Below are 13,317 nucleotides of genomic sequence, written 5' to 3' on the forward strand. Positions count from 1 at the left end.
CCCCCGTTTGGGGAGGAGGGAGGAAGGCTGGCAGGAGAATGCCTTTATAATGGATGACCCACTGCACCATCTGTGGCTGGAGGTATTTAAGAGTTTTATTTTGACTTCACTATCTGACATCATGATTTTAAAAAAGAAATGGAAACAGACATATTCTTAGTTACTGAAGACTTTGCTTCCATCCACATATCATTTTGATCCTATTTATTCTAAAACAACTCTCCTGTGCATTCATTAGACTCCTTTGATTCTGAAAGGCAAAACCCACATATCAGCTGTCATGGTGATGGTCATTTTTTTCTTCTACAATAAACTATCTGTTCCACAGTACAGTGACTAAAAACTAATATTAATTCAGGATTGACAGCGGAAACTTAGGATGATATAAAAGAAGTATTTCGGTCCATTTTAACTGCTGCCCTTTTAGGCGATAAAGGGAAACAGAAAGACTTTGAAATTTTTGTCAACGGCTTACATTGAAGTCAATCCTGCACATTTTCACCTTCCAATGAAATTTAACGCACACTATACAAATCATCTGAAGCATTTATATTCCTTTTACAGCCAGCATTTGGTCAGAGGGGAGAGTAGGTTGGTAGTAGCTTCCCAAACTTCACATTACAGTTGAGCATGTCAACAAAGGAAACAACACTAACACGCCACCAGCACCACCACCAATGACAACAAAGGTCCCCTGTGCTCTCTGCGTGTCAGTGATCGACACACTGGTAACTTTACAGGAGGGGTGTCCTTCTAATTCCCATTTTATTGTGAAGTGGAAAGTGCCTTTCCTTCCCCAGGTCATGCTGGAACCCAGTCCTAGGATGATATTATGCACTCTTAGACATACATGCAACGATAGAGAGGCTTCCAGGGAAATATGTCATACAATCTTCCAGGGGTATTTCTCCGTTAGCTTCAATTAAAAAAAAAAATAAGGGGGTGAGCAAGAATTCCAGTGAGTAAGGGCCAGAATGAGGAAGAGAAAAATGCAAGCACCTATCCAAATGAACCGTGGCAAAGGGCACCCTTCTGTCAGAGTTCTGACAAGCCTCCCTGCACCACCCTATCTCAAACTGCCCCCATCCCGACCACCACCACTCACTGTTGCTGTAACCGGAATTCTTTTCTTCATAGCACATATCACCACCGGACATATTTTAGGTCTACTGTCTATTGCCTGTGCCTCCAACTGGAATGTAAGCCCCATGAGGACAGGAGCCTATACCTACCGTATGCTTCCAACAGCAGGAATTCCATCATTATTTGCTGCCTTAATAAATGAATTCATGGAGTCTCTCTCCCCCCTCATAAAAGTTTTAACTGAAAACATTTCGCACCAGTATTTTTTATTGATAATATACTGGTAATTGTAGTTACAAACAGTGAAGGACTTTCTGCAAGCCGTGCTATATGAAATGAACACGTTAATAACTAGAAGACATCCTATCAAACCGGCAGCCACAGGAGACAGCCGCTAGGCCAGCCAGCACTAGTTTGCTTTTCTTCTTCTAGCCTTAGTCCTCACACCAGACAATAAGAATCAGCAGAGTTGACTGCGCTTTTCATTCCACCCATTACCATTCTAAAGCTTTCTCCATGGTGCCAACAAATGATCCCAACATTTCAAAAAGGCTTTACTTCTTAGAAATATGTTGTCCCCACACTTCCTCATCTCCAGGTCCCTCAGAATACCACCTACCTGCAACTTTATCCAGACTCATTTTCGGGAAGTCAGGGTTCCTCAGCTCTTCAGTGCTTGTAGACTTCATGGCAGAATTGATTGATGACAGGGTACTGATGAGCTGAGAGTTGAGAGAGCCAATCTGTGAGTGAGGTTCCCCAAAAGCTTCTGCTAGTTCACTGTAGTTCTCAGCCAGTAGTGTCTGCTGTTCCGCCAGCAGCTTCTGCACAAGCTCAATGTAGTGATCCAAGCCGGTCATCATTCCAGGGGCAGCCCTGGGCTGGGAGCTCTCCATAAACTTTCCTACAGACTCATCCCCAACACCTACACTCCTCCTGCTGGCCGTCAGACCCACGGTCAACTGGGGAGGCCCACAAGCTATGGTCCTCATTTTGAGACCAACCAGATAGTTGTCATTAACATTTATCTGCCCCACACCTGACTCTTTGGTCTTCACGGCTGATGGCCTGTCAAACCCAGAATTGCCCGAGAGCACCGTTCCGACTCCGATGGACCGCATCTTGGTGGAAGAATTGATGTCCTTGACACGGCCTTCTCCTACAGCCACCGTCCGCATCTCCACAGTCTGGGTGCTGGTCTGCTTGTCCAAAGTGCAGAGGGATGTGTTGGTGTAGGATTCTGTAAGGGTGGCCGTCTCGGTGTTGGTGAACTGGTTCACCTGTTCCAAAACTGTGCTGGTGTGCTGGCTGGCGGTATGAGGCACTGCCATGACGGCAGCTTCCACCTGGCTAATAGCCTCTGTGTTTACGCTCCGGGAAGTGCACTCCTTTGGAGAGCAGACAATCACATCGACAGAACAATCTCCACAACCGATTGACCGTACTTCTTTGAGATTCAGGTTGGTCTTAAGGAGTGTCAGATCATTCACAGACTCCTCCGTGTTGCTGCCTGTTTCACAGACGCTGATTTCCACACCCATGCTCTTGTCACACGTCTCCACAGACCTCCCAGTACATTGGTCGCACATTTCCACCCTTTCCTTAACAATCCACCAATTCATGGGCAGCTCGGGCCCCACGACTTTGTTCGCACAATTAGGCCGGCAGGAGATGCCTACGCTACTTGTTTGCACAGAGGTCCCAACACATGTGTCAGCTATTTCCACATGATTGCCAACCATTTGGTCTCTCATCTGCACCACTGCCTCCACCATCTTGCTGAGAACAAGCGGCTGGGCCATTATAGCTTTGTCAATTTTTTTCCTCGATCCAGCAGCCTGAAGCTCTTGCTTGAGTTTAGTCATCTCTCGGTCATGGGTGGTTTCTTTAAGCTGTACTTCCAGGCGGTAGATCTTTTCCTTTAAGGCTTCTATGGTCTGCTGTTGCAGCTCAATTTCTTTGTCAGCTTCAGTAGTCACTCCAAGCATGGCCTCTGTCACTCTGACCCCAGAATTCCTCGTCTCAATGACTGTTCCTACAGTGGCATCCTTACAGGACCTGGAGCCCCTGTGGTACACAACAATGTCACTCATGTTCTCATTGGCACCCACAGCCACCGACCGGCACTCTGGAGGCCGATACTGCCCATTCTCCCTGAGCTCTGAGGAGGCCTCAGAGCTACTGTCCTGGATCTTCTGCTCCAGGGCCTGCATGTCTGCTGTGAGCTGCCGGAACTCCTTGATCCTCTGTGTGCTCTGCTCTACGCTCTCCATCTCTTCCTCTTCATAGTCAATATATAACTCCCCGCCACTTACCCGGGCCCTGGAGCGCTGTTCCAGCTGGGACGCATTCCCGGCACTGTAGGACCGCTTCCTCACGCCACAGACGTCGTTCTGGGATGCAGCTCTTTGGTTTTTCAGCTGTGAGGCCAGCTGCCTTTTCTCCTCTTGCAAGACGGAGATCTTTACCTGGAGCACAGGGATGGTTCGCACCTGTTCCTCAAGCTCCTTCAGGCGTTTCAGGGCAATGGCCATCTGCTCGCGGATGTGCTGCAGGTGCATGGGGCTCACGTTAGTCACTGGGGTGGAGATCCCTGAGCTCAGGGGGCTGTGGTGGATGGAGCTCCCCATGGAAGAAGTGGCAGCAGCTGGGCCGTAACTACCATAATCCCCGTTGCCTTGGTACCCATTCTGAAGCTGGTGCATGGCAGAATTGTGGTTTCCAGAACCCATAAAGGAGGAGAGAGAGCTCGTGGAGCCCATGCCTCCAAAACTGGCCAGCCTGGGTCTTCGGAACTCGCCAGGTGTCACCTGCATGGTGACTCTCTCCTGTTCCAGTCTTCTCCGGGTCTCCATCAGTGTCTTGGTGACATGAAGGTTGTGCTTTGGGAGTTGTGGTGAGGGTGGTGGCAGCTGTCGAGTTTCTGGGATGGTAAGAAAAGGGGGTGAGATCTCCAGAGGGGCAGGCGGCCTTGGGATTGGAGTTGATGTAACTTGGCTTCTGGCTAGGAGGAAGCTGGGATACTGCTTGTTGTCATCACTGTTGGAGGATGAGAGAGATTCAGTGGAAGTCCACACACCTTGCTGGCCAGGTGTGGCCCTGCTTTCTGGGCATGGCACAGAGGGCTTCCGCCTCTTCTGGATGTTCAGTTTCTTGATGGTGTTTCCTTTCTGTATGTCATCCACATATTTGAGGAAATCTAAGTCTAGTTGATAACCATAGGGAGTCTCCACAAAATAAGAATCTTTCTGTTCTCTGTCATGGTCTCTATTCAGATCATCACCTGCTTTTCCTAAAGGAAGAGAGAGAAGATAATAGTTTAATGCCATGTAATACACATGATGGTAAAAACTAATATTTGTGTATGTTGCAGTATGGCAAGCTGGTGTGATTTAAGAGTTAACAGACCTATCTTCTAATCTTAGATCTGTAACTTAACATCTGGGCAATTTAATAAACCTCTGGGAACTTCAGTTTCCTCCTGAGTAAAAAAGTGAAAATACAAGCATTTAACTCATAAAGTTGTTAAAAGAATGTAATGACATAATGATTTTAAAGAGCCAAGCACATAGTAAGTCCTTACTAAATACTTTTTTTAAGGAATGCTTTAAAAAAGACTTAACACCTGAAACTAATATAATATTTTATGTTAGCTATTGTTTAATAGAAAATCTTAAAAATATAAAAATGACTTAAAAGTATTTTCAAATAGGCAATTTCTTTGGTTGTCTCTAATCCCCTGAAGTATGGCTAGTATGGCTAGCAGTCATTAAGACTCCTATTTTATAAAATGTACGGTAAAGCACATAAAGTGAAAAGTTTTAGAATAACTGACCAAGTCAGTGCAGATTCAGGAAGCCTGGGACATGAGTTCTCCACCAGGTCCCAAACTACGCAGCCTTTCCCAATGGGGGCCAAGCGGTCCCAGTGCCTGATCGCCCCCGCAAGATCACAATTTCCCTTGATACCTTCCTTGCAGAGAAAGCTGGGACATGGGATGACGAGTGATTAACTCCAGCAGCATGGGTACAAGAACAGGAGGACAAACTCCAACTCTATTTTGTGTCTTTTTGTTAAAAACAAAATCAAGGCCTGCGCCACCTAGAGGAAAAGTTTTCTCCCCTTTGATTTCTCTTGGACAAAACATTCACTATCCCAAGAATACCTTGTTTTGTATTTGTGGGGTCTGCAAACAGATGCAGAGGAGAATGAAAGCAAGGGCAAACCTCTATCCAAACACGAGATCATGTAGCATTCCGTAAACTACTCTGTCTCAACCAAACATTTAGAAAGGAAACACAGGAACCTTTCAAGGCACAGACCTTACTGCGGACCTGAGCCATGCATTTCAAACTGAAAAGCAAGGCTGTTTTGCTTGTTTCAAGTGTAGGATTAAGTAATGAGAAGCTCTGCATTTTTAGAATTATGAAAAAGAACCCAAAAGCAGTGAGTGAAACGAAAGCCATCAGTACTCCTGCCCCTATCCTGGGTGTAAAAACCCACCTGGGTGCTGTCAAGGTCCAAGTACATCCAGCAATTTGGGTGGCCTGCCTGCCCTTCCCAACCTCACCATTGCTGAATGTTTATACCTGATAATGTGAACGCTCCGAGTAAAGCTTTTGCCTTTGCCGTCTTTTTCTCTGAAATGTTGGCAAGAAAAGTACAAAAGAAAAGAAAAAACATGATTGCTTAGCAGAGGAGTAGAAAGGTATGTATTCTTTGTATCCCGAGTCACAACAATTATTGGACTGTTCCAGCTGTTAGAATTTAGGCACTAGATTTCAATTCTAAAACGCGTAGAAGCATTCTATTAGAAAGACGGGCACGGCAGCACTCCTATGCTAGCCCCAGGAAGGGTGAGCTGATGAGAAGAGTGCTGATGCCTGGCAATGTGTGCTCAGGCTAATAGAAACTCTGACACCTTCTCTTTCCTTTTTAACGCCACACGCTCCCTCAAAATACTCAGCCAGAGCTGTTTCCAGGGCTATCTAAAATTCCACAAGTGTCAGACAGATCTCACAGACACCAGCCACGAGTCTAAATCTGGCGGCTCTCGACCCTGCGGGGTCGCGGCTCCGAGCCGGCCTTCCAGCCATTGGGCCGCGGGCCGAGGCGCATTGGGCCGCGGAGAGGAGGCCCCCGCCCGCCCCCCGCGCCCCGCACACCTACCAGGCGCCCGCCGGGCTCCGCGCCGGCCCGCCCACGGCCCCGCACACCCCTGGCTCGCAGCGCGCTCCGCCCGTGCTGCCGGGACAGCCCGGCGCTGCCCCCCATAAGGAAAGGAGGCTCGGCGTTCGCGTCCACTTAGCCGGGCCACGCGCGAATCCCATAGGCCGAGGGTTCACCAATGAAATCTCCCTCCGGCGGTGGTGACCCCACCCCCAGCACACGCAGCTGTTCGGCCTTCCCCGCTGTCTTAGGGAAAACAGGAAACCAGGATCCTTTGAAAATGGGTGTTCTTCATTCCAGCGTTGCCAGAAGTAAAAATAAAGCCAGCAATTTAACCATCTCCACAGAGAGGCTCTGTCTGCGGGACCAGCCACTTCGTCATGAAAGAGTGTGTGTTCTCGTGTGGAAACTAAGCAGTCTGAGCCCTCAGTCACCTGAGGAAGTTACAGGCACAATCGGCCCCACTGTTCTCTGCACGTTCTCCATCCAGGTCCCCGGCCGGACCCAGGGGTTCCAGAGCATTGCAGGGACTTTCTCAACACTTGGCTCACAGCCAGTGATAAGCAGTTATCCTTTAACAGTCATCTCAAGGGAGCCTTTGCCATCGATGCAAGTGTCTTTAAATTTTTTTAGACACCGTTCTCTAGTTACTAAAGTACATGTTTGTAAAAAAAAAAAAACCAAAAACCACATATACAGACAAATTAAGAAAAAAAGCCACTCATATGTCACCATCTAGTGGAAACTGTTAATATTTCGTTGTAACTCATTCTAGGTTTTCCTGTCTAACATTTTCAATAGGAAAGCTTAATTTGTATCTATTTCCCTTCAAACAATCATCAGAGTTTAGAACACTACAAAATACATCACATTTTTCAGTGAAATTTGTTGCATATTAAGTTATTTCTGACCTTTACAAAAGGCATGGGTCATGAGGAATTACCCCCAGATGGACTCTGGACTTCTAAATCTGGGAGTCAGTAAGTTAGAATTTTACCATGTTAGGCTTGATGATTTCCTAGTACTGCTGGAATCAGACTATCCTAAGGATTTCTAATCCAAATTTTATGCTCCAGCCACTAAAAAAGCAAGCTATGTTCTCAAGGTGTCATTTTTACAAACAACTGTCCCACAGTATGAGCTGTTCTACAATTAAGTAAAGATACAGTGTCCTTATTTTTTTATCTCCTGCTTTCTAGTGTATGTTTACATACATTAACTCAAATATGGCACTTATACGGCCCTGTTTCCCAACTTTCTCATGTATGTCGTCCTATCTCCCTAGGTGAGACTGTAACTATCAAGAACAACACAATTTTTAAAACATCCTTCACTGCTCCTCCTGCCCAAACACACACACCTATTAACAAGGTGCTGGGCACAAAGCAGATGTTTAAAAATGTTTACTGAAGGAATAACTGAATAGACAGTATACCATAATGAACTTTAAAAAACATCGCCACTGTGGAAAGAGTTGCTAGTTCTACTTTAGTGTTATAGACAATTCTTGCATAATGCTGTTTCTGTGGTTATCTTTAGATCGTGGAATCATGGGTGGTTTTTCTGTTGTTCTTTATATTTGGTGAAGTTTTATAACACATAGGTATTTGTCTTTTAAAAAATATGATTACAAGAAGTCTCTATTTGGAAAGCAAGAGGAATGTACTGAAATAAACTCTAAAAAAAGCTCATTTGGGAAGGGGATGAACAGGGCAGTGATGGCAAAAGACAGCTAGATGTTGCACAGTGTGTGTTACCCCATTCTTCCACACGAATAGAACTCCCTGTGTTTAGCTGGGCAAATAGAAAGACTATATATCTCCCTAGCCTCCTGACTGTCAGTATGGCCAGAAGTGGAAATGTCATGTAGCAACCTCCAGAGACCTCCCTTAAGAGACACAGGAATAGGTCTGTGACCTCCTTTCTTTCTTCTTTGTTCCTTCTTCCACCTTGCTGCCTGGAATGCAGATGTGATGCCTGGAGCACTAGCTGCTATCCTAGACCATGAGTTCACACAGAGGGATGGAGGAACAATGTGCTGAAAGGAACCTGGGTCTCTCAGAGTTTTGTGGATCAAAGCTACTATGCTACTCCTGCAAAGCCTACCTCTACACCAGGGGTGTCCAAACTTTTTTCAACGGTTGTCACCAAGGGCCATATGTGGTAAAATACACAAACAGCCGGGCCACTCACTTGAGGTGAAGTATGTATTGCCTCACCTGGTTTATTTAAGTAAACTAAATATATTTTTGGAATTTGCTGCGGGCCAATTAACAATGGATTGCGAGCAGCAGTTGGCCCGCGGGCCGCAGTTTGGACACCCCTGCTCTACACTTTTACGTGAATGAGAAACTTTCATTTTGTTTAGCTAGTGTATGTTTTAAGTCCCTGTTACTTGGAGCTAAACTGAATTCTAATGGATACAGCAGTCTCTCTCCCATGTCTCTACTCTCCCACAAAAAAATTAAGACCAGATTTTTAAAAGAAGAAAAATGCTAAATAATAAACTGGGGAGATGTTACAAAAAAACTTCTTTATTACAAATATTTTGATTAATTCAAGAATAATTAAGGAAGTATAAACAAAAACAGTTTTAAAACGTCTCTAAGTAGCGTATGAGGAGACTCTTAACTGCCTAAAAGTCTTTTTTCGACTAACAGAGCTGTGCCTGCTTATACACAGCCAAAAACCACTGGCTATATCTGCAACTGGAATCATGAAAGTAACAGCTTCCAACTAAACATTCTGGAATCAGAGGGCTGTCCCTGGTGTTTACAAGAATTTTCTGAATGTCTGGAAATACAGTGGTGGAGACTGCTCCTGGCACCACCTCTACCTTCATTATGTAGCATTTACTGAAAGCTTAATTGGGTGCAGAAAATGGTCCTATTCAGTGGAATGAGTAGGAGGAAGGATTTATAAGAAATAAAATGAGGTATAGTCTAGCTGGGAGATAAATGCCAAACACTCTAAACATAAACCTAATTGAGATCAGTTACAAAGGCATATTATCAACACGAACAATACGATAGTATGTGAATGAGTGATAGAAACAGAATGGAGTGAACCAGGAGATGAGTTCTGACGACAAGGTAAGTGATGACAGAATAAAAGGGAAAGGCAGGTAAATGGTGGAGAAGAGCCAGGGCAGAGCCTGTTGGTGCAGCTCAAAGAAATATGAGGTTAGAAGGGAGAGGGATGACTGAGTACAGAAGAGGCCACCAGACTCAGGTCCCGGCCCAGGGGAATCTTGCCCACTTAGTCACTGTTAGATTGCACACCCGTCTCCGTGACAGGGGTTAAAACGCATCAATGAAAATTGTCTTAATAACTGTTTGTGGATTAGACTGAATGAAGTAGGGAAAGAGATTAAATTCAAGGAGACCATTTAAAATGTTATAAAATCCCCAAGTGTGAAGGCCAAATGAAAAAGTATTAATATACCCAACTTATATGTATAATTACTATTGATTAAAAAGCTAGCTTAGTAATATCTGTCTGTCTGTCTATCTATCTATCTATCTATCTATCTATCTATCTATCTATCTATCTATCTATCTATCTTTCTATCTATCATCTTTCACTTATTCTTTACCAGGCACTGTTCTAAGAGGTAGGGAAACACTGTGAACCAAAGAGACAAGGTCCCCACTCTCACAAAGCTCAGAGTCCAGTGAGGGGTGTGGTACATGGGGAAAAAACAAACAAACAAAACAAATAAAATGCAAGGCAGAAGTGAAGCAAAGAGGTAGAATCACCAGAATATATACCAGTGTTAGGGTATGTGGATGGGCCGCTAACAGTGGGCCACACGGCTTCTGGACTTGTCATCGTCATCGAGTTGACCGACTTCCTAGACACAAAGGGACTCAAGAGTCCCTCTTCCCCCTTCTCTCTCCTGTCCCAGTCTGCAATTTGGGGTAACCAAACACCAAATGTGACAGTATGAACTAGAGACAACTCCCCCTGTGCAGACCAAATTCCCATGTGTTCAGAGAGAAGGTGAAATCAACAAACTGGTGGTAATTCTACTCTTCATTCATATATTTACCACGTGGTAAAACTTAGTGCACTAGTGAGGGGGCCTAGTTTATGGTCTAAAGAACGATTTGAAATTTCCTTGCAATTTTTTTTTTTTTTGCATTAACAAACTGAAAGGAAGATATAAATCATTTTCATTTAGGTTCATAAAGTGTTATATAATTTTAACTTTTCAAGGAAACTAAACGTACCGTCCAAACAATATTTAGTTTGATAAGACATAAAAATTAATGGGAGGTGGACATTAGATGGCAGGAAACTAGTCAAGAGTACTGACCGGCTAGTGGTGATTCTCAACAGGGGGGCGCTTTTGCCCCCCAGGGAACATTTAACACTGTCTGGAGACATTTTGGGGTGTCCTAACAGGAAGGGCTGTGCTACTGGCAGCTAGTGGGTAGAGGGCAAGGAGGTTGTGAATCCCACAATGCACAGGACAGTGCCCCCCTACCCCAACAAAGAACTATCCAGTCCAAACGGTCAGTAGTGTCGAGACTGAGAATACCTACATTGAAGACAGTGAGCGGAATAAAACATTCACATGCAGCAATTGAGAATTTGGCCGTATAAGTTGTGGACTTCAGGTCTTCCATTTCTCAGGGGGACCAGCACATCATGCTCGGGCGACAGGGTGGTAAACATGCTACTTCTGAGTGAGAAAACAATAACTACTTTTCTACACACTCTAACACAACGAGCCATTCTTTAACAGGAGCAAAAAACATTGGAGGTTTCTAAACTAATGTGTCCTGGTGGACTTTTAAATGACCGAAACTTCGATATTAGTATTTTATCTATTAATTAGGATACAATGATGCCTTTGTTCTGGTTTCAAAGGCACACTCTGCACACTCTTGGCCCAATTACTACCGACTAATGGTGCCGTGAAAAATAATTACACCCATGTGCCACAATTTCCACATACTCTTTATGTGTGTTTTCACCATAGTCTACCTGACTGTTGAAAGCGAAGAACTTTGTTAATCCCCCTAACTAACTGTACTGTCTCCTCTCACAGGAAGCATAAAACTGGCCACTTGAAAGTGCTGAGTCAATCCCCGAGAATCACATAATTATCACAGCTTCCGTACTGAAACGCAGCAGAGTGTGCAAGCATCCTGCCGTCTGAAGCAGTGAAACATATTCCAAATCAGCTAAGGCTGAGATGCAGAAAGAAGAAAACAAAACAAAACAAAACAAAACAAACAAAGCAGTAGGATGAACTCAGGGAGAAAGGTAAGTTCCCATGAAGTTATTACTCACAGTGTGAAAGTAACTGAGTTAGCCAATCAGCTTTTCTAGGCAAGGACCAGTGGGATACAGAAGACAGTGAAGCGGGACAGGTCCTTCTAAACAGGTTTAGCAGGAAAGCTCTCTGGATGACACTGTTAGCATTAAGACCTTGAGACCCAGGGAGCCTCCCTGTGCCAAATCTACGTGAGAAACACGATTTGTTAGAGAACACACAATACAAAGGAGAACGATGAAAGTGTTCCCCATTCTGTTTTACAAACAATGTACGCTCGTATGGCAGGTGAGAGTTTTCTCTTGCTCTTTCATTTACCAAAGCGTATTTTTAAATCTTCTCTTTTGCTCTCCCAGCTAACAAACTCATTCAGTCATTCATGCTCAATAATGAGCACCAACTAGATGTCAGGGCCCGTTCCATGAAACCTCCACCCCTGTTCCCCAGAGTTATTACTACCTACCTGATTTCAACTAAATCTCTCATCGAGTTGCAGCTGTTTTAATTAGCTACCCAAACGCTCTGTGCAAATGAAATGACAATAAGGAAAGCAAAAGTGTATGCCAGAAGTTCACCGGAAACATCAGGCTAATTGACATGTCATATGCAGCATAACTGCAATTTTTACAAACTTGGTTTGTTTACATGGCAACGTTATAATGTGGTATTGTTTCTCATATCTGTAACTCTTCATAACGCCTTCTGACTTCCCCCCCTAAGTCTTTAGATTTCCTCTTACAGCTGATCTCATCTCTGCTTCTTTAACTTGTCCCCACAGACATTAACCTGCACACTCTCCCTACATCTTCCATCGTCTCCCCTCATCACCCCCTTTCCATACTGGTTCCCACATTCCAAGTCTATTCCTACAACCCAGAGAGGGAATGCTGATGTAGGGAAGATGCAGTTATCAGACTGAAAGATGGTTTTATTCTTTCATTCAGTAAATATTTACTAAGTATCTGTCACCGGCCCAACACTGCTAGGAGGTAAGCAAACTGGACACAGAGCCTGTCTGGACAAACTTGTGAACTATGGGAGGAGACAGACAAGTGGATGCACAAATAAATAACAACTGTGGTAAGTGCTGTGAAAGCAAAACACAGGAAGTATGTTAGGACTGGGCAGGGGCCCCACCAGGGCTGGCATAGGGAGCGTTCTGTCCGTGCTGTATTTGTAGAGTCCGCTGGGAAAAGTGTGTGGGGTGTGTATTTGGTGGTGAGACTGGGATGGGAGAAATTCAAGGCAGAGGAAACTGCATATATAAAACCCGCCACTTTTGAGAACTGAAAAGCGGGTTGTGCATGATGATAAGGAAAGCCCAAAGTGAGGCAGAGAGGGGGCTAAGCCCCCGGAGTCAGGTTTTTGGACCTTAAGTGCATTGGGAAGCTACTGAAGGGTTCAAATAGCAAGGGAGTGAAGTGATCAGATTTGCATTTTAAGAAGACTGCTCTGGGCTAGAAGCTGGGAATTACGCATTAGGTTTTCCATGGATTGTTCAAGTCCCCATGAATTTTTCTCTGGGTATCACAACTGCCTTTGCACAGTGTGAGTTTTATTGTCTCCACTAGATAGCAAGTGCTAGCCATCGCGTTAAAACCACCAGAAAGTAGAGCCTGCCTGTGGTCTCTATGTCCCCCCGGCAATACTGAGGGTGGGGCACTGAGAAGACCTGACAAACCTCAGCTCCTCTGGCCTAAGCCGGACACAAGGGTCAGGTCTTTGGACCTGTCGACCGGGGCTCTATCCATGACCTCAGGCTGCTATACAAGAAAAAATAT

General features: G+C 44.8%; 1 protein-coding gene across 10 annotated transcripts in view; it reads right to left on the reverse strand.

Moving 5' to 3' along the window:
• KANK1 (KN motif and ankyrin repeat domains 1) overlaps window positions 1-13,317 on the reverse strand; it is a gene marked incomplete at its 3' end in the record, with an annotated part of 188,063 nt that overhangs the window by 23,185 nt on the left and 151,561 nt on the right. For 8 of the 10 annotated variants that reach the window (XM_081066307.1, XM_081066305.1, XM_081066308.1 and 5 more), the window contains one exon: window positions 1,703-4,375. In XM_081066307.1, the coding sequence (XP_080922433.1) occupies window positions 1,703-4,375 (2,673 nt within the window). Of the gene's footprint in view, window positions 1-1,702; window positions 4,376-6,252; window positions 6,380-13,317 lie in introns of those variants that run through there. The other 2 variants (XM_081066309.1, XM_081066311.1) reach the window with 2 other exon arrangements.

Source organism: Rhinolophus hipposideros (assembly GCF_964194185.1).
Source record: "Rhinolophus hipposideros genome assembly, chromosome: 11".
In the NCBI taxonomy this organism is placed as follows: Eukaryota; Metazoa; Chordata; class Mammalia; order Chiroptera; family Rhinolophidae; genus Rhinolophus; species Rhinolophus hipposideros.